At 43.4% G+C, this 21,598-nt stretch overlaps 1 protein-coding gene across 1 annotated transcript in view; it reads left to right on the forward strand.

The window, feature by feature from the left end:
- The window catches only part of SND1 (staphylococcal nuclease and tudor domain containing 1), a gene marked incomplete in the record, with an annotated part of 1,252,242 nt that overhangs the window by 75,095 nt on the left and 1,155,549 nt on the right, over positions 1-21,598 (forward strand). Inside the window, 1 exon segment of the mRNA XM_053716327.1 lies at positions 20,932-21,081. Coding sequence (XP_053572302.1) covers positions 20,932-21,081 — 150 coding nt within the window.

A 21,598-nucleotide genomic window follows, 5' to 3' on the forward strand; every position in this document is an offset into this window, starting at 1 on the left:
TTTTTCTGACAGAGGTCAGAAAATCAAAACTTCTAAGCTCTTGTCAAGTGCTTCATTCTGTTCCTCGTCCTTCCATAGCGCAGTGCATGGAAGTAGTAGGGTTGATGGTTGCAACAATGGACATAATTCCTTTTGCACAAATTCATCTAAGACCATTACAACTGTGCATGCTCAAACAGTGGAATGGGGACTATACAGACTTGTCTCCAATGATTCAAGTAGATCAGAAGACCAGAGATTCACTCCGTTGGTGGCTGACCCTGGACCATCTGTCCCAGGGAATGAGCTTCCGCAGACCAGAGTGGGTCATTGTCACGACCGACGCCAGTCTGGTGGGCTTGGGCGCGGTCTGGGAATACCTAAAAGCTCAGGGTCTATGGTCTCGGGAAGAGTCTCTTCTCCCGATAAACATTCTGGAACTGAGAGCGATATTCAATGCTCTCAGGGCTTGGCCTCAACTAGCAAAGGCCAGATTCATAAGGTTCCAATCAGACAACATGACGACCGTTGCGTATATCAATCATCAGGGGGGAACAAGAAGTTCCCTGGCGATGAAAGAAGTGACCAATAATTCAATGGGCGGAGGATCACTCCTGCCACCTGTCTGTGATCCACATCCCAGGTGTGGAAAACTGGGAGGCGGATTTTCTGAGTCGTCAGACATTCCATCCGGGGGAGTGGGAACTCCATCCGGAGATCTTTGCCCAACTAACTCAATTATGGGGCATTCCAGACATGGATCTGATGGCGTCTCGTCAGAACTTCAAGGTTCCTTGCTACGGGTCCAGATCCAGGGATCCCAAGGCGACTCTAGTAGATGCACTAGTAGCACCTTGGACCTTCAACCTAGCTTATGTATTTCCACAGTTTCCTCTCATTCCCAGGCTGGTAGCCAGGATCAATCAGGAGAGGGCCTCGGTGATCTTGATAGCTCCTGCGTGGCCACGCAGGACTTGGTATGCAGACCTGGTGAATATGTCATCGGTTCCACCATGGAAGCTACCTTTGAGACAGGACCTTCTTGTTCAGGGTCCATTCGAACATCCAAATCTGGTCTCCCTCCAGCTGACGGCTTGGAGATTGAACGCTTGATTCTATCGAAGTGTGGGTTTTCAGATTCTGTGATAGATACTCTGGTTCAGGCCAGAAAACCGGTAACTAGAAAGATTTACCATAAAATATGGAAAAAATATATCTGTTGGTGTGAATCCAAAGGATTCCCATGGAATAAGATATAAAAATTCCTAAGATTCTCTCCTTTCTACAAGAAGGTTTGGAGAAAGGATTATCTGCAAGTTCTCTAAAGGGACAGATCTCTGCTTTATCTGTCTTACTACACAAAAGACTGGCAGCTGTGCCAGATGTTCAAGCATTTGTTCAGGCTCTGGTTAGGATCAAGCCTGTTTACAGACCTTTGACTCCCCCTGGAGTCTAAATCTAGTTCTTTCAGTTCTTCAAGGGGTTCCGTTTGAACCTTTACATTCCATAGATATTAAGTTACTATCTTGGAAAGTTTTGTTTTTGTTTGCAATTTCTTCTGCTAGAAGAGTTTCAGAGTTATCTGCTCTGCAGTGTTCTCTGCCCTATCTGGTGTTCCATGCAGATAAGGTGGTTTTGCGTACTAAGCCTGGTTTTCTTCCTAAGGTTGTTTCTAACAAAAATATTAACCAGGAGATAGTTGTACCTTCTTTGTGTCTGAATCCAGTTTCAAAGAAGGAACGTTTGTTACACAATTTGGACGTAGTCCGTGCTCTAAAATTTTATTTAGAGGCTACAAAAGATTTCAGACGAACATCTTGTTTGTTGTTTATTCTGGTAAAAGGAGAGGTCAAAAAGCGACTTATACCTCTCTTTCCGATTGGCTTAAAAGCATCATCCGATTGGCTTATGAGACTGCCGGACGGCAGCCTCCTGAAAGAATCACAGCTCACTCCACTAGGGCTGTGGCTTCCACATGGGCCTTCAAGAACGAGGCTTCTGTTGACCAGATATGTAAGGCAGCGACTTGGTCTTCACTGCACACGTTTGCCAAATTTTACAAATTTGATACTTTTGCTTCTTCGGAGGCTATTTTTGGGAGAAAGGTTTTGCAAGCTGTGGTGCCTTCCGTTTAGGTAACCTGATTTGCTCCCTCCCTTCATCCGTGTCCTAAAGCTTTGGTATTGGTTCCCACAAGTAAGTATGACGCCGTGGACCGGACACACCAATGTTGGAGAAAACAGAATTTATGCTTACCTGATAAATTACTTTCTCCAACGGTGTGTCCGGTCCACGGCCCGCCCTGGTTTTTTTTAATCAGGTCTGATGAATTATTTTCTCTAACTACAGTCACCACGGTACCATATGGTTTCTCCTATATATATTTCCTCCTGTCCGTCGGTCGAATGACTGGGGTGGGCGGAGCCTAGGAGGGACTATATGGCCAGCTTTGCTGGGACTCTTTGCCATTTCCTGTTGGGGAAGAGAATATCCCACAAGTAAGGATGACGCCGTGGACCGGACACACCGTTGGAGAAAGTAATTTATCAGGTAAGCATAAATTCTGTTTTCCCTGTATGGGAATGGGGTAAGCAGTAAAACCTATTTTAATAAGAGGGGTGTTACTGGAGTCCCTATTTATATTTATCATCAGTTGATATTTGGGCATTATGTGACATGGGAGACAATATAAAAGTTTTATTTTTTTATTATTTTTGGCACTTAAAACTTATTGGTTTTATGCTTGAGGGTTATATTGTGTGTGTATTTTTACATTAGTGCAAAACTGCATTTCCATGTGGTGTTTGGGCCTACTCTGACTTTTGACCTTAAGGGGCGGAGCCTATTTTGGCACAAGTGTATTTTTATCTCTTTTGACTACATGTTGATATAAGTACTTCTAAAGCCTTATTTCTGCCCTTGCTTCTGTGTGCAGTAATTTTTGGATTAACCAACGATATTAAGTTAAATTTGGGAATAATTTAACTTTTTTGTGCATTTTGGAAAAATTTTCACTTTTTTCTTTTCTTAAAGGCACAGTACATGGTTTTTTTCTAATGTTTATTTCTTCTGTTAAGTGTGATCAGTCCACGGGTCATCATTACTTCTGGGATATTACTCCTCCCCAACAGGAAGTGCAAGAGGATTCACCCAGCAGAGCTGCATATAGCTCCTCCCCTCTACGTCACTCCCAGTCATTCTCTTGCACCCAACGACTAGATAGGATGTGTGAGAGGACTATGGTGATTATACTTAGTTTTATATCTTCAATCAAAAGTTTGTTATTTTAAAATAGCACCGGAGTGTGTTATTACCTCTCTGGCAGAGTTTGAAGAAGAATCTACCAGAGTTTTGCTATGATTTTAGCCGGAGTAGTTAAGATCATATTGCTGTTCTCGGCCATCTGAGGAGTGAGGTAAACTTCAGATCAGGGGACAGCGGGCAGATGAATCTGCATAGAGGTATGTAGCAGTTTGTATTTTCTGACAATGGAATTGATGAGAAAATCCTGCCATACCGATATGTCATGTATGTATACTTTACACTTCAGTATTCTGGGGAATGGTACTTCACTAGAATTACACTGTAAGAAATACATAAAGCTGTTTAATAACTAGAGATTATGTTTAACGTTTTTGCTGGAATGTAAAATCGTTTTCATTTGCTGAGGTACTGTGTGAATAAATGTTTGGGCACTATTTTTCCACTTGGCAGTTGCTTAATCTGTTTTTCTGACAGTTTCTGTTCTCCCTCACTGCTGTGTGTGAGGGGGAGGGGCCGTTTTTTTGTCGCTTTTACTATGCATCAAATATTTCAGTCAGCAACTCATTGTATTCCCTGCATGATCCGGTTCATCTCTACAGAGCTCAGGGGTCTTCAAAACTTATTTTGAGGGAGGTAATTTCTCTCAGCAGAGCTGTGAGAATTATAGTTTGACTGAGATAAAAAACGTTTATTCTGTAATTTGTTTCCTGCTTTCAGAATTTGTTATCTTTGCTAATGGGATTAAACCTTTGCTAAAGTTGTGTTGTTTACAAGGATTGAGGCTATAACTGTTTCAATTTATTAATTTTCAACTGTCATAGATCTTCTGTGCTTCTTAAAGGCACAGTACGTTTTAATATTATTCTAATTGAATTGTATTTCCAAGTTGCAAGTTTATTTGCTAGTGTGTTAAACATGTCTGATTCAGAGGATGATACCTGTGTCATTTGTTGCAATGCCAAAGTGGAGCCCAATAGAAATTTATGTACTAACTGTATTGATGCTACTTTAAATTAAAGTCAATCTGTACAAATTGAACAAATTTCACCAAACAACGAGGGGAGAGTTATGCCGACTAACTCGCCTCACGTGTCAGTACCTACATCTCCCGCTCAGAGGGAGGTGCGTGATATTGTAGCGCCGAGTACATCTGGGCGGCCATTACAAATCACATTACAGGATATGGCTACTGTTATGACTGAGGTTTTGGCTAAATTACCAGAACTAAGAGGTAAGCGTGATCACTCTGGGGTGAGAACAGAGTGCGCTGATAATATTAGGGCCATGTCAGACACTGCGTCACAGGTGGCAGAACATGAGGACGGAGAACTTCATTCTGTGGGTGACGGTTCTGATCCAAACAGACTGGATTCAGATATTTCAAATTTTAAATTTAAACTGGAAAACCTCCGTGTATTACTAGGGGAGGTGTTAGCGGCTCTGAATGATTGTAACACAGTTGCAATACCAGAGAAAATGTGTAGGTTGGATAAATATTTTGCGGTACCGACGAGTACTGAGGTTTTTCCTATACCTAAGAGACTTACTGAAATTATTACTAAGGAGTGGGATAGACCCGGTGTGCCGTTCTCACCCCCTCCGATATTTAGAAAAATGTTTCCAATAGACGCCACCACAAGGGACTTATGGCAAACGGTCCCTAAGGTGGAGGGAGCAGTTTCTACCTTAGCTAAGCGTACCACTATCCCGGTGGAGGATAGCTGTGCTTTTTCAGATCCAATGGATAAAAAGTTAGAGGGTTACCTTAAGAAAATGTTTGTTCAACAAGGTTTTATATTGCAACCCCTTGCATGCATTGCGCCGATCACGGCTGCAGCGGCATTCTGGATTGAGTCTCTGGAAGAGAACATTGGTTCAGCTACTCTGGACGACATTACGGACAGGCTTAGAGTCCTTAAACTAGCTAATTCATTCATTTCGGAGGCCGTAGTACATCTTACTAAACTTACGGCGAAGAATTCAGGATTCGCCATTCAGGCACGCAGGGCGCTGTGGCTAAAATCTTGGTAAGCTGATGTTACTTCTAAGTCTAAATTGCTTAATATACCTTTCAAAGGGCAGACCTTATTCGGGCCCGGGTTGAAAGAGATTATCGCTGACATTACAGGAGGTAAAGGCCATGCCCTGCCTCAGGACAAAGCCAAAGCCAAGACTAGACAGTCTAATTTTCGTTCCTTTCGTAATTTCAAAGCAGGAGCAGCATCAACTTCCTCTGCACCAAAACAGGAAGGAGCTGTTGCTCGCTACAGACAAGGCTGGAAACCTAACCAGTCCTGGAACAAGGGCAAGCAGACTAGGAAACCTGCTGCTGCCCCTAAAACAGCATGAATTGAGGGCCCCCGATCCGGGATCGGATCTAGTGGGGGGCAGACGTTCTCTCTTCGCCCAGGCTTGGGCAAGAGATGTTCAGGATCCCTGGGCGCTAGAGATAATATCTCAGGGATACCTTCTGGACTTCAAATACTCTCCTCCAAGAGAGAGATTTCATCTGTCAAGATTGTCAACAATCCAGACAAAGAAAGAGGCGTTTCTACGCTGCGTACAAGAGCTCTTGTTAATGGGAGTAATCCATCCAGTTCCACGATCGGAACAGGGACAGGGGTTTTACTCAAATCTGTTTGTGGTTCCCAAAAAAGAGGGAACTTTCAGACCAATCCTGGACTTAAAGATCCTAAACAAATTCCTAAGAGTTCCATCGTTCAAGATGGAGACTATTCGGACAATTTTACCTATGATCCAAGAGGGTCAATACATGACCACTGTAGATTTAAAAGATGCTTACCTTCACATACCGATTCACAAAGATCATTATCGGTACCTAAGGTTTGCCTTCCTAGACAGGCATTACCAGTTTGTGGCTCTTCCATTCGGATTGGCTACAGCTCCAAGAATCTTCACAAAGGTTCTGGGTGCTCTTCTGGCGGTACTAAGACCGCGGGGAATCTCGGTAGCTCCATACCTAGACGACATTCTGATACAAGCTTCAAGCTTTCAAACTGCCAAGTCTCATACAGAGTTAGTGCTGGCATTTCTAAGGTCACATGGATGGAAGGTGAACGAAAAGAAAAGTTCACTTGTTCCACTCACAAGAGTTCCCTTCCTGGGGACTCTTATAGATTCTGTAGAAATGAAGATTTACCTGACAGAGGACAGGCTAACAAGACTTCAAAGTGCTTGCCGCACCCTTCATTCCATTCAACACCCGTCAGTGGCTCAATGCATGGAGGTAATCGGCTTAATGGTAGCGGCAATGGACATAGTACCCTTTGCACGCTTACACCTCAGACCACTGCAACTGTGCATGCTAAGTCAGTGGAATGGGGATTACTCAGACTTATCCCCTTCTCTGAATCTGGATCAAGAGACCAGAAATTCTCTTCTATGGTGGCTTTCTCGGCCACATCTGTCCAGGGGGATGCCATTCAGCAGACCAGACTGGACAATTGTAACAACAGACGCCAGCCTTCTAGGTTGGGGTGCCGTCTGGAATTCTCTGAAGGCTCAGGGACAATGGAGTCAGGAGGAGAGTCTCCTGCCAATAAACATTCTGGAATTGAGAGCAGTTCTCAATGCCCTCCTGGCTTGGCCCCAGTTGACAACTCGGGGGTTCATCAGGTTTCAGTCGGACAACATCACGACTGTAGCTTACATCAACCATCAGGGAGGGACAAGAAGCTCCCTAGCTATGATGGAAGTATCAAAGATAATTTGCTGGGCAGAGTCTCACTCTTGCCACCTGTCAGCAATCCACATCCCGGGAGTGGAGAACTGGGAGGCGGATTTCTTAAGTCGTCAGACTTTTCATCCGGGGGAGTGGGAACTTCATCCGGAGGTCTTTGCCCAAATACTTCGACGTTGGGGCAAACCAGAGATAGATCTCATGGCGTCTCGACAGAACGCCAAGCTTCCTCGTTACGGGTCCAGATCCAGGGATCCAGGAGCAGTCCTGATAGATGCTCTGACAGCACCTTGGGACTTCAGGATGGCTTACGTGTTTCCACCCTTCCCGTTGCTTCCTCGATTGATTGCCAGAATCAAACAAGAGAGAGCATCAGTGATTCTAATAGCACCTGCGTGGCCACGCAGGACTTGGTATGCAGACCTGGTGGACATGTCATCCTGTCCACCTTGGTCTCTACCTCTGAAACAGGACCTTCTGATACAGGGTCCCTTCAAACATCAAAATCTAACTTCTCTGAAGCTGACTGCTTGGAAATTGAACGCTTGATTTTATCAAGACGTGGATTTTCTGAGTCAGTTATTGATACCTTAATACAGGCTAGGAAACCTGTTACCAGAAAGATTTACCATAAGATATGGCGTAAATACCTATATTGGTGTGAATCCAAAGGTTACTCTTGGAGTAAGGTTAGGATTCCTAGGATATTGTCTTTTCTACAAGAAGGTTTAGAAAAGGGTTTATCTGCTAGTTCGTTAAAGGGACAGATCTCAGCTCTGTCCATTCTGTTACACAAACGTCTGTCAGAAGTTCCTGACGTCCAGGCTTTTTGTCAGGCTTTGGCCAGAATTAAGCCTGTGTTTAAAACTGTTGCTCCACCATGGAGTTTAAACCTTGTTCTTAATGTCTTACAGGGCGTTCCGTTTGAACCCCTTCATTCCATTGATATAAAGTTGTTATCTTGGAAAGTTCTATTTTTAATGGCTATTTCCTCGGCTCGAAGAGTCTCTGAATTATCAGCCTTACATTGTGATTCTCCTTATTTGATTTTTCATTCGGATAAGGTAGTCCTGCGTACTAAACCTGGGTTCTTACCTAAGGTAGTTACTAACAGGAATATCAATCAAGAGATTGTTGTTCCTTCTTTATGCCCAAATCCTTCTTCAAAGAAGGAACGTCTACTGCACAACCTGGATGTAGTCCGTGCTCTAAAATTTTACTTACAGGCAACTAAGGAATTTCGACAAACGTCTTCTCTGTTTGTCATTTACTCTGGGCAGAGGAGAGGTCAAAAAGCTTCCGCTACCTCTCTTTCTTTTTGGCTTCGTAGCATAATTCGTTTAGCTTATGAGACTGCTGGACATCAGCCTCCTGAAAGAATTACAGCTCATTCTACTAGAACTGTGGCTTCCACTTGGGCCTTCAAGAACGAGGCCTCTGTTGAACAGATTTGCAAGGCTGCAACTTGGTCTTCGCTTCATACTTTTTCCAAATTTTACAAATTTGACACTTTTGCTTCATCGGAGGCTATTTTTGGGAGAAAGGTTCTTCAGGCAGTGGTTCCTTCTGTATAAAGAGCCTGCCTATCCCTCCCGTCATCCGTGTACTTTTGCTTTGGTATTGGTATCCCAGAAGTAATGATGACCCGTGGACTGATCACACTTAACAGAAGAAAACATAATTTATGCTTACCTGATAAATTCCTTTCTTCTGTAGTGTGATCAGTCCACGGCCCGCCCTGTTTTTAAGGCAGGTAAATATTTTTTTTTTAATTTATACTCCAGTCACCACTTCACCCTTGGCTTTTCCTTTCTCGTTGGTCCTTGGTTGAATGACTGGGAGTGACGTAGAGGGGAGGAGCTATATGCAGCTCTGCTGGGTGAATCCTCTTGCACTTCCTGTTGGGGAGGAGTAATATCCCAGAAGTAATGATGACCCGTGGACTGATCACACTAGAGAAGAAAGGAATTTATCAGGTAAGCATAAATTATGTTTTTATGCTATAAATAAGTGTTTAAACGACTTTTGTGGTATTACTAGTCTGTTCAACATCTCTGACATTGAGGTTTCTCATTGTTCTATGTGTTTAGAAGCTATTGTGCAACCCCCTCTAACATTGTGTAACTTTTGTACTGAAAGGGCTTTACAATGTAAAAAGTATATTTTAAATAAAGTAAGTGTGCCTAGGGATGATTCTCAGTCTGAAGAGAATCTGGATATGCCATCCAATTCTCCAAAAGTGTCACAAACTTTTATGCCCACACAAGCGACGCCTAGTACTTCTAGTGTGTTTAATTCCTTTACTCTGCAGGAGATGGCTGCAGTTATGTCAACTACCCTTACAGAGGTATTGTCTAAATTACCAGTGTTGCAGGATAAACGCAGTAGGTAAAGTATTAATGTAAATACTGATTCCTCTGATGCTTTATTAGCTATTTCCGATGTTCCCTCACAGTGCTCTGAGTTGGAGATCGGGGAATTACTGTCTGAGGGTGAAATTTCTGATTCAGGGAATGTTTTTCCTCAGACAGATTCGGATGCTATGTCATTTAAATTTAAGCTTGAACACCTCCGCCTGTTTAGGGAGGTTTTAGCGACTCTGGATGATTGTGATCCTATTGTGATTCCTCCAGAGAAATTGTGTAAAATGGATAATTATTTGGAAGTTCCTACTTACACTGATGTTTTTCCGGTTCCTAAGAGAATTTCAGAAATTATTAGTAAGGAATGGGATAGACCAGGTATACCGTTTTCTCCCTCTCCTAATTTTAAGAAAATGTTTCCTATATCAGATACCATTCGGGACTCATGGCAAACGGTTTCTAAGGTAGAGGGAGCTATATCTTCCCTAGCTATGCGTACTACTATACCCATTGAGAATAGTTTTGCTTTCAAGGATCCTATGGATAAGAAATTAGAGGGTCTACTAAAGAAATTATTTGTTAATCAGGGATTTCTTTTACAACCTACGGCTTGCATTGTTCCAGTAAGTACTGCAGCAGCTTTTTGGTTTGAGGCTCTAGAAGAGTCTCTTAAGGTTGAGACTCCATTAGATGACATTCTAGATAGAATTAAGGCTCTTAAGCTATCTAATTCCTTTATTACTGATGCTGCTTTTCAAATTGCTAAATTAGCGGCAAAAAATGCAGGATTTGCTATTTTAGCACGTAGAGCATTGTGGCTCAAATCTTGGTCTGCTGATGTGTCATCAAAACATAAGCTTTTAGCTATTCCCTTTAAAGGTAAGACCCTTTTTGGGCCAGAAATGAAGGAGATCATTTCTGATATTACAGGAGGTAAGGCCCATGCCCTACCTCAGGATTGGTCGGTTAAAATGAGGGGTAAACAGAATAATTTTCATTTCTTTCGGAACTTTATAGGAGGACCCCCGCTTCTTTTTCCACAAAGCAGCATGAAGGGGTGGCCCCCTATCCGGGACCGGATCTATTAGGGGGCAGACTTTCTTTTTTTGCTCAGGCTTGGGCAAGAGATGTTCAGGATTCCTGGGCACTAGAAATAGTGACCCACGGTTATCAATTGGAATTCAAGGATTTTCTCCCAAGAAGGAGATTTCATCTTTAAAAATTATCTGCAAACCAGATAAAGAGAGAGGCGTTCTTACGCTGCGTAAAATACCTTTTTACTATGGGAGTAATCTGTCCTGTTCCAAAATTGGAACGGGGACAGGGGTTTTACTCCCCTCTTTTTTGGGGGACCACAAATAGGTTGAACGTTCAGACCCGTTTTGGACCTTGAGTGTCTAAACAAATTTTTAAGAGTTCCATCATTCAAGATGGAGACAATTCGAACGATTTTGCCAATGATCCAGGAGGGTCAATATATGACTACCGTGTATTTTGAAGGATGCTTACCTTCATATTCCAATCCACAAAGAACATCATCGGTTTCTAAAGTTTGCCTTCTTGGACAAACATTATCAGTTCGTGGCTCTTCCTGTCGGGTTGGCCACAGCACCCAGAATCTTCACAAAGGTTCTAGGGTTTCTTGGCGGTTCTCAGACCGCAAGGGATAGCGGTGGCGCCTTATCTAGACGATATTCTGATTCAGGCGTCAACATATGATCTGACAAAATCTCACACGGACAAAGTGTTGTCTTTTCTGAGAACTCACGGCTGGAAGGTGAATATAGAGAAGAGTTCACTTGTTCCACAGACAAGGGTTCCTTTCTTGGGAACTCTGATAGACTCGGTAGCCATGAAAGTATTTCTGATGGAGGTCAGAAAATCAAAGATTTTGAATGCTTGCCGAGCACTTCTGTCCATTCCTCGGCCATCAGTAGCTCAGTGTATGGAGGTAATCGGATTAATGGTAGCGGCAATGGACATCGTTCCGTTTGCTCGCTTTCATCTCAAACCACTGCAACTGTGCATGCTCGGTCAGTGGAATGGGGATTATGCGGATTTATCTCCAAAGATAATTCTGGATGAAGAGACCAGAAACTCTCTTTGGTGGTTGTCGCCAGATCATCTGTCCCAGGGGACTTGTTTCCGCAGAGCCTCGTGGGTGATAGTGACAACAGATGCCAGCCTTCTGGGGTGCAGTTTGGAACTCCCTGAAGGCTCAGGGTGTTTGGACTCAGGTGGAGTCTCTACTTCCAATCAATATTCTGGAACTGAGAGCAATATTCAATGCGCTTCAGGCGTGGCCTCAGTTGGCTTCGGCCAAATTCATCAGATTCCAGTCGGACAACATAACTACTGTGGCATATGTCAATCATCAGGGGGGGACAAGGAGTTCCTTAGCGAGGAAAGAAGTGGCCCACTCTTTTCATCTGTCAGCGATCTACATCCCAGGGGTAGAGAACTGGGAAGCAGATTTTCATCCGGGGGAGTGGGAACTTCACACGGGGGTATTTGTCTCATTGATTCTCAGATGGGGCTAACCGGCATTGGATTGAATGCCAAGCTTCCAAGATATGGATCACGGTCAAGGGATCCTCAGGCCGAACTGATAGATGCCTTGGCAGTACCTTGGTTGTTCAGCCTGTGAAGAGAGCTTCAGTGATCCTGATAGCGCCTGCGTGGCCACGCAGGACTTTGTATGCGGATCTAGTGGACATGTCCTCTATGCCACCGTGGAAACTTCCGTTGAGACAGGACCTTTTCATTCAAGGTCCTTTCCAACATCCAAATCTAATTTCTCTGCAACTGACTGCGTGGAGATTGAACCCCTGATTTTATCGAAGCAAGGATTTTCTGATTCAGTTATCAATACTTTGATACAGGCTAGAAAGCCTGTCACTAGAAAGATCTGTCATAAGATATGGAGTAAATATCTTTATTGGTGTGAATCCAAGGGTTACTCATGGAGTAAAGTTAGGATTCCTAGGATTTTGTCTTTTCTCCAAGAAGGATTGGAGAAAGGGTTATCAGCAAGTTCCTTAAAGGGACAAATTTCAGCTTTGTCAATTCTGTTTCACAAACGTTTGGCAAATGGATCAGATGTTCAGTCTTTTTTTTTGTCAGGTTCTATCTAGAATTAAGCCTGTATTTAGACCTATTACTCCTCCCTGGAGTTTGAATTTAGTTCTTCGTGTTCTGCAAGGGGTTCTGTTTGAACCTATGCATTCCATAGATATTAAACTATCTTGGAAAGTTCTGTTTTTGGTTGCTATTTCTTCTGCTCGAAGAGTTTCTGAGCTTTCAACATTACAGTGTGGTTCGCCTTATCTCATATTTTCATTCTGATAAGGTGGTTTTACGTACCAATCCTGGGTTCCTTCCTAAGGTTGTTTCGAATAAGAATATTAATCAGGAAATTGCTCCTTCCTTGTGTCCTAATCCTTCTAAGAAGGAGCGTCTGTTACATAACTTGGACGTGGTCCGTGCCTTAAAGTTTTACTTACAGGCAACTAAGGATTTCTGTCAATCATCTTCATTATTCATTGTTTATTCTGGAAAGCGTAGGGGTCAGAAAGCTACGGCTACCTCTTTCTTTTTGGCCGAGAAGTATCATCCGCCTGGCATATGAGACTTCTTGGCAGCAGCCTCCTGAAAGAATTACGGCTCATTCTACTCGGGCTGTGGCTTCCACATGGGCTTTTAAAAACGATGCATCTGTGGAACAGATTTGTAAGGCTGCGACTTGGTCGTCGCTTCATACTTTTTCCAAATTTGATACTTTTGCTTCTTCTGAGGCTATCTTTGGGAGAAAGGTTCTTCAAGCAGTGGTGCCTTCCATTTAGTTTCCTGTCTTGTCCCTCCCTTTCATCCGTGTCCTATTGGTTTCCCACAAGTAAGGATGAAATCCGTGGACTCGTCATATCTTTGTAAAAGAACTAAATTTATGCTTGCCTGAGAAATTACTTTCTTTTACGATATGACGAGTCCACGGCCCTCCCTGTTATTTTATTTTTTGAAACTTCAGTCACCTCTGCACCTTTTTAGCCTTTCCTTTTCTCTTCCTATAACCTTCGGCCGAATGACTGAGGGTGGAGGGGAAGGGGAGGGGCTATATATACAGCTCTGCTGTGGTGCTCTTTGCCACTTCCCGTTAGCAGGAGGTTAATATCCCACAAGTAAGGATGAAATCCGTGGACTCGTCATATCGTAAAAGAAAGTAATTTATCAGGTAAGCATAAATTTTTAGTTTTTAAAACCTATATATACTAAACCCATACGTATGAGGGTAGAGTGCTTTTCCGGTTAGTATCCTGTCCAACTCTCTTGCTGGAATTGTTCTTGAACAAATACCTTGTAGCTGCTGTGCTTGCTGTCCCTTTAATGTTTTGTACTTGGTCATTAGCCTACTGAATTTCCTTCCAAGCGTCTGCTTTTTAGCAGACTGAAAGTTCTCCTGCAGTAATGCTGGTTCCATCCGTTCTTCCTCCATTCTCAGTATTCCCAGGACGCGGATGAAAAGCTCACAGCATGATGCTGCCCCCACATCCTTATCTGTAGGGATAGAGACTGATGTATCTTTTTGTAAAACGCATTATCTGCAACAGTGAGACGAGACCTTTATTGCGCAGGAACTGCATCTGGCTGATTTCTTAGAATACAAAAATAAAGTGCCCCTCACAGCGTGATCTTGTATATGAAGTTATGTAGAACTGATAAACTCACAATGGTGACATAAGTAGATGACATATTGCACTTTACATGAACATTCTACAAAGAGGTGTTACATAATTTACTTCTGTCCCGTTTAGGGGGTATTGCAGTCTGTTCCCTTTAAACGAGGATCATGTTAAGTTTCTAAGCTTTCATTCCAGGTGGCAGCACAACCGGCCACCCATCTGCTCTACCATTTGTGGTATAATCTGTGACCAACCAAAATAGTCAGACTTGGTGTTTCTCATTGAATCTTTTGGTAGTTTCCAAGCTTTATTAAATACATAATGGTGGTAGACGGTATACGCTAACCCATACCTAACAATTTAAGCTGCGCTGTCAGCACTTTGAGGTGTGAATCTGTACAAACTGTTGTAAACCGAGGGCTACCCTGTAAATTGAAAACCTCTGTAGGACAAATATATGGAAGGTAGTTTGGGCTGTAGCTTTGTCTTATGACCATATTGAAAACGGGCTTGAAACAGAGCATACTGTGTTACTTTAATCAGAGTTTATAATCCTTTGTTAAAGAAGCAGCAATGCACTGCTGGAGCTAGCTGAGTACATCTGGTGAACCAATGAAGACACGTGCAGCCACCAATCAGCTGCTAGCTCCCAGCCTACTTTAGGTATGCTTTTCAACAAAGGACAGCAAGAGAACAAACCATATTAGATAATCGAAGTACATTGGGAAGTTGTTTATAAACTGTATGCTCTGAGTCAGAAGTTTACGTTAAAGGGACATTGAAGTCAGTTAGTCTTCTTCCTGTTAGACGTGAGATAAGCAGAAGGTGATTCTGTGCCTGGTGTTTCACCCTCTGGAACGTCTGCACTCGGTCCTGATTAGGGCACTGGGTGGTAATGCGTGTCCAGAGGGCAGTGGGACCCATTCATATCTGACAATAGGAAGGTGCTATGTGTGCTTTTGCCCTTTATGGTGTAATAACACTATTAGAACTAAAAACTGAAGTGTGCCACCAAGTCTCTAAGGACTATTGTAAGCAGAAGAACCTCATTACTAGGGGAGGTTAAAGGGACATAGAAAATGCTCTTATATGCAAACAATTGTGCAGTAATATGCTCAGTGTTTAGCGGATTAGTCATGCACTACTGAAGCTGGTGAGTCAATGACAAGACAAGTGTGTAGTTCCCAGTGGTGAATTGCTGATGCTGCTTAGAATATTAAAGTGTTTTTTAACAAAGGATATGAAAAGTACAAAGCTAATTTCTCCAACATAGGTGTGTCCGGTCCACGGCGTCATCCTTACTTGTGGGATATTCTCTTCCCCAACAGGAAATGGCAAAGAGCCCAGCAAAGCTGGTCACATGATCCCTCCTAGGCTCCGCCTACCCCAGTCATTCTCTTTGCCGTTGCACCGGCAACATCTCCACGGAGATGGTTAAGAGTTTTTTGGTGTTTAAATGTAGTTTTTATTCTTCAATCAAGTGTTTGTTATTTTAAAATAGTGCTGGTATGTACTATTTACTCTGAAACAGAAAAGAGATGAAGATTTCTGTTTGTAAGAGGAAGATGATTTTAGCAAACGTTACTAAAATCGATTGCTGTTTCCACACAGGACTGTTGAGATGAAGTAACTTCAGTTGGGGGAAACAGTTGGCAGACTTTTCTGCTTGAGGTATGACTGGCCACATTTCTAACAAGACTTTGTAATGCTGGAAGGCTGTCATTTCCCCTATGGGGACCGGTAAGCCATTTTCTTAGATTAAGTAAAAGAATAAAGGGCTTTATAAGGGCTTAAAAAACTGGTAGACATTTTTCTGGGCTAAAACGATTACTTTGCTAAGCATATTTGGCAGATTATAACTCTTAATAGTTATTATAATCTTGGGGATTGTTGTTAAAAAACGGCAGGCACTGTACTGGACACCTTTTTCAGATGGGGGGCCTTTTCTAGTCATAGGCAGAGCCTCATTTTCGCGCCACTAATGCGCAGTTGTTTTTGGAAAGCAAGGCATGCAGATGCATGTGTGAGGAGCTAAGAACCACTGAAAAAGCTTATAGAAGGCGTCATTTAAATATATGTGATGATTGTGACATAGTGTCCAAACAAAGTAGGGACAATGATGCCACAGATAATGATATTGCCCAAGATGATTCCTCAAATGAGGGGAGTAAGCATGGTACTGCATCATCCCCTTCTGTGTCTACACCAGTTTTGCCCACACAAGAGGCCCCTAGTACATCTAGTGCGCCAATACTTATTACCATGCAACAATTAACGGCTGTTATGGATAATTCTATTGCAAACATTTTATCTAAAATGCCTACTTATCAGAGAAAGCGCGATTGCTCTGTTTTAAACACTGAAGAGCAAGAGGACGCTGATAACGGTTCTGACATACCCTCACACCAATCTGAAGGGGCCAGGAGGGAGGTTTTGTCTGAGGGAGAAATTTCAGATTCAGGAAAATTTTCTCAACGAGCTGAACCTGATGTTGTAACATTTAAATTTAAATTAGAACATCTCCGTGCACTGCTTAAGGAGGTATTATCTACTCTGGATGATTGTGACAATTTGGTCATTCCAGAGAAATTATGTAAGATGGACAAGTTCCTAGAGGTTCCGGTGCCCCCCGATGCTTTTCCTATACCCAAGCGGGTGGCGGACATAGTAAATAAGGAGTGGGAAAGGCCCGGCATACCTTTTGTTCCTCCCCCTATATTTAAGAAATTATTTCCTATAGTCGACCCCAGAAAGGACTTATGGCAGACAGTCCCCAAGGTCGAGGGGGCGGTCTCTACTCTAAACAAACGCACTACTATTCCCATAGAAGATAGTTGTGCTTTCAAAGATCCTATGGATAAAAAATTAGAGGGTTTGCTTAAAAAGATGTTTGTTCAGCAAGGTTAACTTCTACAAGCAATTTCATGCATTGTTCCTGTCACTACGGCAGCGTGTTTCTGGCGAAGAACTAGAAAAGTCGCTCAATAAAGAATCTTCGTATGAGGAGGTTATGGACAGAGTTCAAGCACTTAAATTGGCTAACTCTTTTATTTTAGATGCCGCTTTGCAATTAGCTAGATTAGCGGCGAAAAATTCAGGGTTTGCTATCGTGGCGCGCAGAGCGCTTTGGCTAAAGTCTTGGTCAGCGGATGTGTCTTCCAAGACAAAATTGCTTAACATCCCTTTCAAGGGTAAAACACTGTTTGGTCCTGATTTGAAAGAGATTATTTCAGACATCACTGGGGGAAAGGGCCACGCCCTTCCTCAGGATAGGTCTTTTAAGGCTAAAAATAAGCCTAATTTTCGTCCCTTTCGCAGAAACGGACCAGCCTCTAATTCTACATCCTCTAAGCAAGAGGGTAATACTTCTCAACCCAAACCAGCCTGGAGACCGATGCAAGGCTGGAACAAGGGTAAGCAGGCCAAGAAGCCTGCCACTGCTACCAAAACAGCATGAAGGGATGGCCCCCGATCCGGGACCGGATCTGGTGGGGGGCAGACTTTCTCTCTTTGCTCAGGCTTGGGCAAGAGATGTTCAGGATCCTTGGGCACTAGAAATAGTTTCTCAGGGTTATCTCCTGGAATTCAAGGAACTACCCCCAAGGGGAAGGTTCCACAGGTCTCAATTATCTTCAAACCAAATAAAAAGACAGGCATTCTTACATTGTGTAGAAGACCTGTTAAAGATGGGAGTAATTCATCCAGTTCCAATAGGAGAACAAGGGATAGGGTTTTACTCCAACCTGTTACTAGTTCCCAAAAAAGAGGGAACATTCAGACCAATTTTAGATCTCAAGATCCTAAACAAATTTCTCAGGGTTCCATCGTTCAAAATGGAAACCATTCGAACGATCCTTCCTACCATCCAGGAAGGTCAATTTATGACCACGGTGGATTTAAAGGATGCGTACCTACATATTCCTATCCACAAGGAACATCATCAGTTCCTAAGGTTCGCTTTTCTGGACAAGCATTACCAGTTTGTGGCACTTCCATTCGGATTAGCCACTGCTCCGATAATTTTCACAAAGGTACACTAGGGTCCCTTCTAGCGGTTCTAAGACCAAGGGGCATTGCAGTAGTACCGTACTTGGACAACATCCTGATTCAAGCGTCGTCTCTGTCAAAAGCAAAGGCTCATACGGACATCGTCCTAGCCTTTCTCAGATCTCACGGATGGAAAGTGAACATAGAAAAAAGTTCTCTGTCCCCGTCAACAAGAGTTCCCTTCTTGGGAACAATAATAGATTCCTTAGAAATGAGGATTTTTCTGACAGAGACCAGAAAATCAAAACTTCTAAGCTCTTGTCAAGTACTTCATTCTGTTCTTCGTCCTTCCATAGCGCAGTGCATGGAAGTAATAGGATTGATGGTTGCAGCAATGGACATAGTTCCTTTTGCACGAATTCATCTAAGACCATTACAACTGTGCATGCTCAGACAGTGGAATGGGGATTATACAGACTTGTCTCCGACGATTCAAGTAGATCAAAGGACCAGAGATTCACTCCGTTGGTGGCTGATCCTGGACAACCTGTCACAGGGAATGAGCTTCCGCAGACCAGAGTGGGTCATTGTCACGACCGACGCCAGTCTGGTGGGCTGGGGCGCGGTCTGGGAACCCCTGAAAGCTCAGGGTCTATGGTCTCGGGAAGAATCTCTTCTCCCGATAAACATTCTGGAACTGAGAGCGATATTCAATGCTCTCAAAGCTTGGCCTCATCTAGCAAAGGCCAAATTCATAAGGTTTCAATCAGACAACATGACGACCGTTGCATATATCAACCATCAGGGGGGAACAAGGAGTTCCCTGGCGATGGAGGAAGTGACCAAGATAATTCAATGGGCGGAGGATCACTCCTGCCACTTGTCTGCAATCCACATCCCAGGAGTGGAAAATTGGGAAGCGGATTTTCTGAGTTGTCAGACATTCCATCCGGGGGAGTGGGAACTCCATCTGGAAATCTTTGCCCAAATAACTCGATTATGGGGCATTCCAGACATGGATCTGATGGCCTCTCGTCAGAACTTCAAGGTTCCTTGTTACGGGTCCAGATCCAGGGATCCCAAGGCGACTCTAGTAGATGCACTAGTAGCACCTTGGACCTTCAACCTAGCTTATGTATTCCCACCGTTTCCTCTCATTCCCAGGCTGGTAGCCAGGATCAATCAGGAGAGGGCTTCGGTGATCTTGATAGCTCCTGCGTGGCCACGCAGGACTTGGTATGCAGACCTGGTGAATATGTCATCGGCTCCACCATGGAAGCTACCCTTGAGACAGGACCTTCTTGTTCAAGGTCCATTCGAACATCCGAATCTTGTTTCCCTCCAACTGACTGCTTGGAGATTGAACGCGTGGGTTTTCAGATTCTGTAATAGATACTCTGTTTCAGGCTAGAAAGCCTGTAACTAGAAAAATTTACCATAAAATATGGAAAAAATATATCTGTTGGTGTGAATCTAAAGGATTCCCATGGAACATGATAAAAATTCCTAAGATTCTATCCTTTCTACAAGAAGGTTTGGAGAAAGGATTATCTGCAAGTTCTCTGAAGGGACAGATCTCTGCTTTATCTGTTTTACTTCACAAAAGGCTGGCAGCTGTGCCAGACGTTCAAGCGTTTGTTCAGGCTCTGGTTAGAATCAAGCCTGTTTACAGACCTTTGACTCCTCCCTGGAGTCTTAATCTAGTTCTTTCAGTTCTTCAAGGGGTTCCGTTTGAACCCTTACATTCCGTAGATATTAAGTTATTATCTTGGAAAGTTTTGTTTTTGGTTGCAATTTCTTCTGCTAGAAGAGTTTCTGAGTTATCTGCTCTGCAGTGTTCTCCGCCCTATCTGGTGTTCCATGCAGATAAGGTGGTTTTGCGTACTAAGCCTGGTTTTCTTCCTAAGGTTGTTTCCAACAAAAATATTAACCAGGAGATAGTTGTACCTTCTTTGTGTCCGAATCCAGTTTCAAAGAAGGAACGTTTGTTACACAATTTGGACGTAGTCCGTGCTCTAAAATTCTATTTAGAGGCCACTAAAGATTTCAGACAAACATCTTCTTTGTTTGTTGTTTATTCTGGTAAAAGGAGAGGTCAAAAAGCAACTTCTACCTCTTTCTTTTTGGCTTAAAAGCATTATCCGATTGGCTTATGAGACTGCCGGACGGCAGCCTCCTGAAAGAATCACAGCTCATTCCACTAGGGCTGTGGCTTCCACATGGGCCTTCAAGAACGAGGCTTCTGTTGACCAGATATGTAAGGCAGCGACTTGGTCTTCACTGCACACTTTTGCCAAATTTTACAAATTTGATACTTTTGCTTCTTCGGAGGCTATTTTTGGGAGAAAGGTTTTGCAAGCTGTGGTGCCTTCCGTTTAGGTAACCTGATTTGCTCCCTCCCTTCATCCGTGTCCTAAAGCTTTGGTATTGGTTCCCACAAGTAAGGATGACGCCGTGGACCGGACACACCTATGTTGGAGAAAACAGAATTTATGCTTACCTGATAAATTACTTTCTCCAACGGTGTGTCCGGTCCACGGCCCGCCCTGTTTTTTTTTTAATCAGGTCTGTTGAATTATTTTTTCTAACTACAGTCACCACGGTATCATATGGTTTCTCCTATGCATATTTCCTCCTGTACGTCGGTCGAATGACTGGGGTAGGCGGAGCCTAGGAGGGATCATGTGACCAGCTTTGCTGGGCTCTTTGCCATTTCCTGTTGGGGAAGAGAATATCCCACAAGTAAGGATGACGCCGTGGACCGGACACACCGTTGGAGAAAGTAATTTATCAGGTAAGCATAAATTCTGTTTTTGAATTGGCCATAAATTTAAGGGCCTTTAAAATATTATCTGTTTGAATGATGGTTTAAATTTTGCTTACATGTCCTTTTTTATTTTTGCTGTAAAATTTAATCTCCTAATGAACTACAATATGTAACTTTCCTACTTCTCATCTCCAGGTGCTTTCAGGATGTGCCATCATTGTACGAGGTCAACCGCGCGGAGGGCCCCCACCAGAGCGACAGATCAACCTCAGCAATGTCCGTGCTGGAGCACTTGCCCGTCGTGCTGTTGCCGCCCAGCCGGACTCTAAGGATACTCCTGATGAGGTATGGTTAGCAGATGCCGGCATGTGGTGGGTTAGGTGCACTTCATGCTATATCTGTAAATACAGTATTAATGGTGTAAAGGTAACGGGCAGCTAAAGTCACTGGGATCCTGTGCTGAGCCCTATGTTGTCTCCTTGCACCAGTGAAGGGTTAATCTCGGCAAATAAGGAGAAGGGAGATGATGCCTCTGTTGCCTGGTAATGAGCTGGCGCATCAGAATGCAAAGATCAGAAATGGAATCAGAACCCAAATCCTCCCAGCAGGAAGAAACGTGAAGGTGCTTGGGAAAAGCTCAGCTTTTGTATCAAGTACATCCTGCTAATCTCAGACTGCTAATCTAAAATCAATTTGGCTCAGTCAAGCAAAGAAGGCAATTAACAGCTTTAATTTGTAGTATTAGTCTGTCCCAGCTCTGCCAGTGAGGGAGATATGCGTCTGCAGGATTGTAGTCTAGGGAGGGCACTCTTCTGCCAATGAGGGAGACGTGCGTCTGCAGGATTGTAGTCTAGGGAGGGCA

The sequence above is a fragment of the Bombina bombina genome, chromosome 6 (assembly GCF_027579735.1).
Source record: "Bombina bombina isolate aBomBom1 chromosome 6, aBomBom1.pri, whole genome shotgun sequence".
NCBI lineage: Eukaryota > Metazoa > Chordata > Amphibia > Anura > Bombinatoridae > Bombina > Bombina bombina.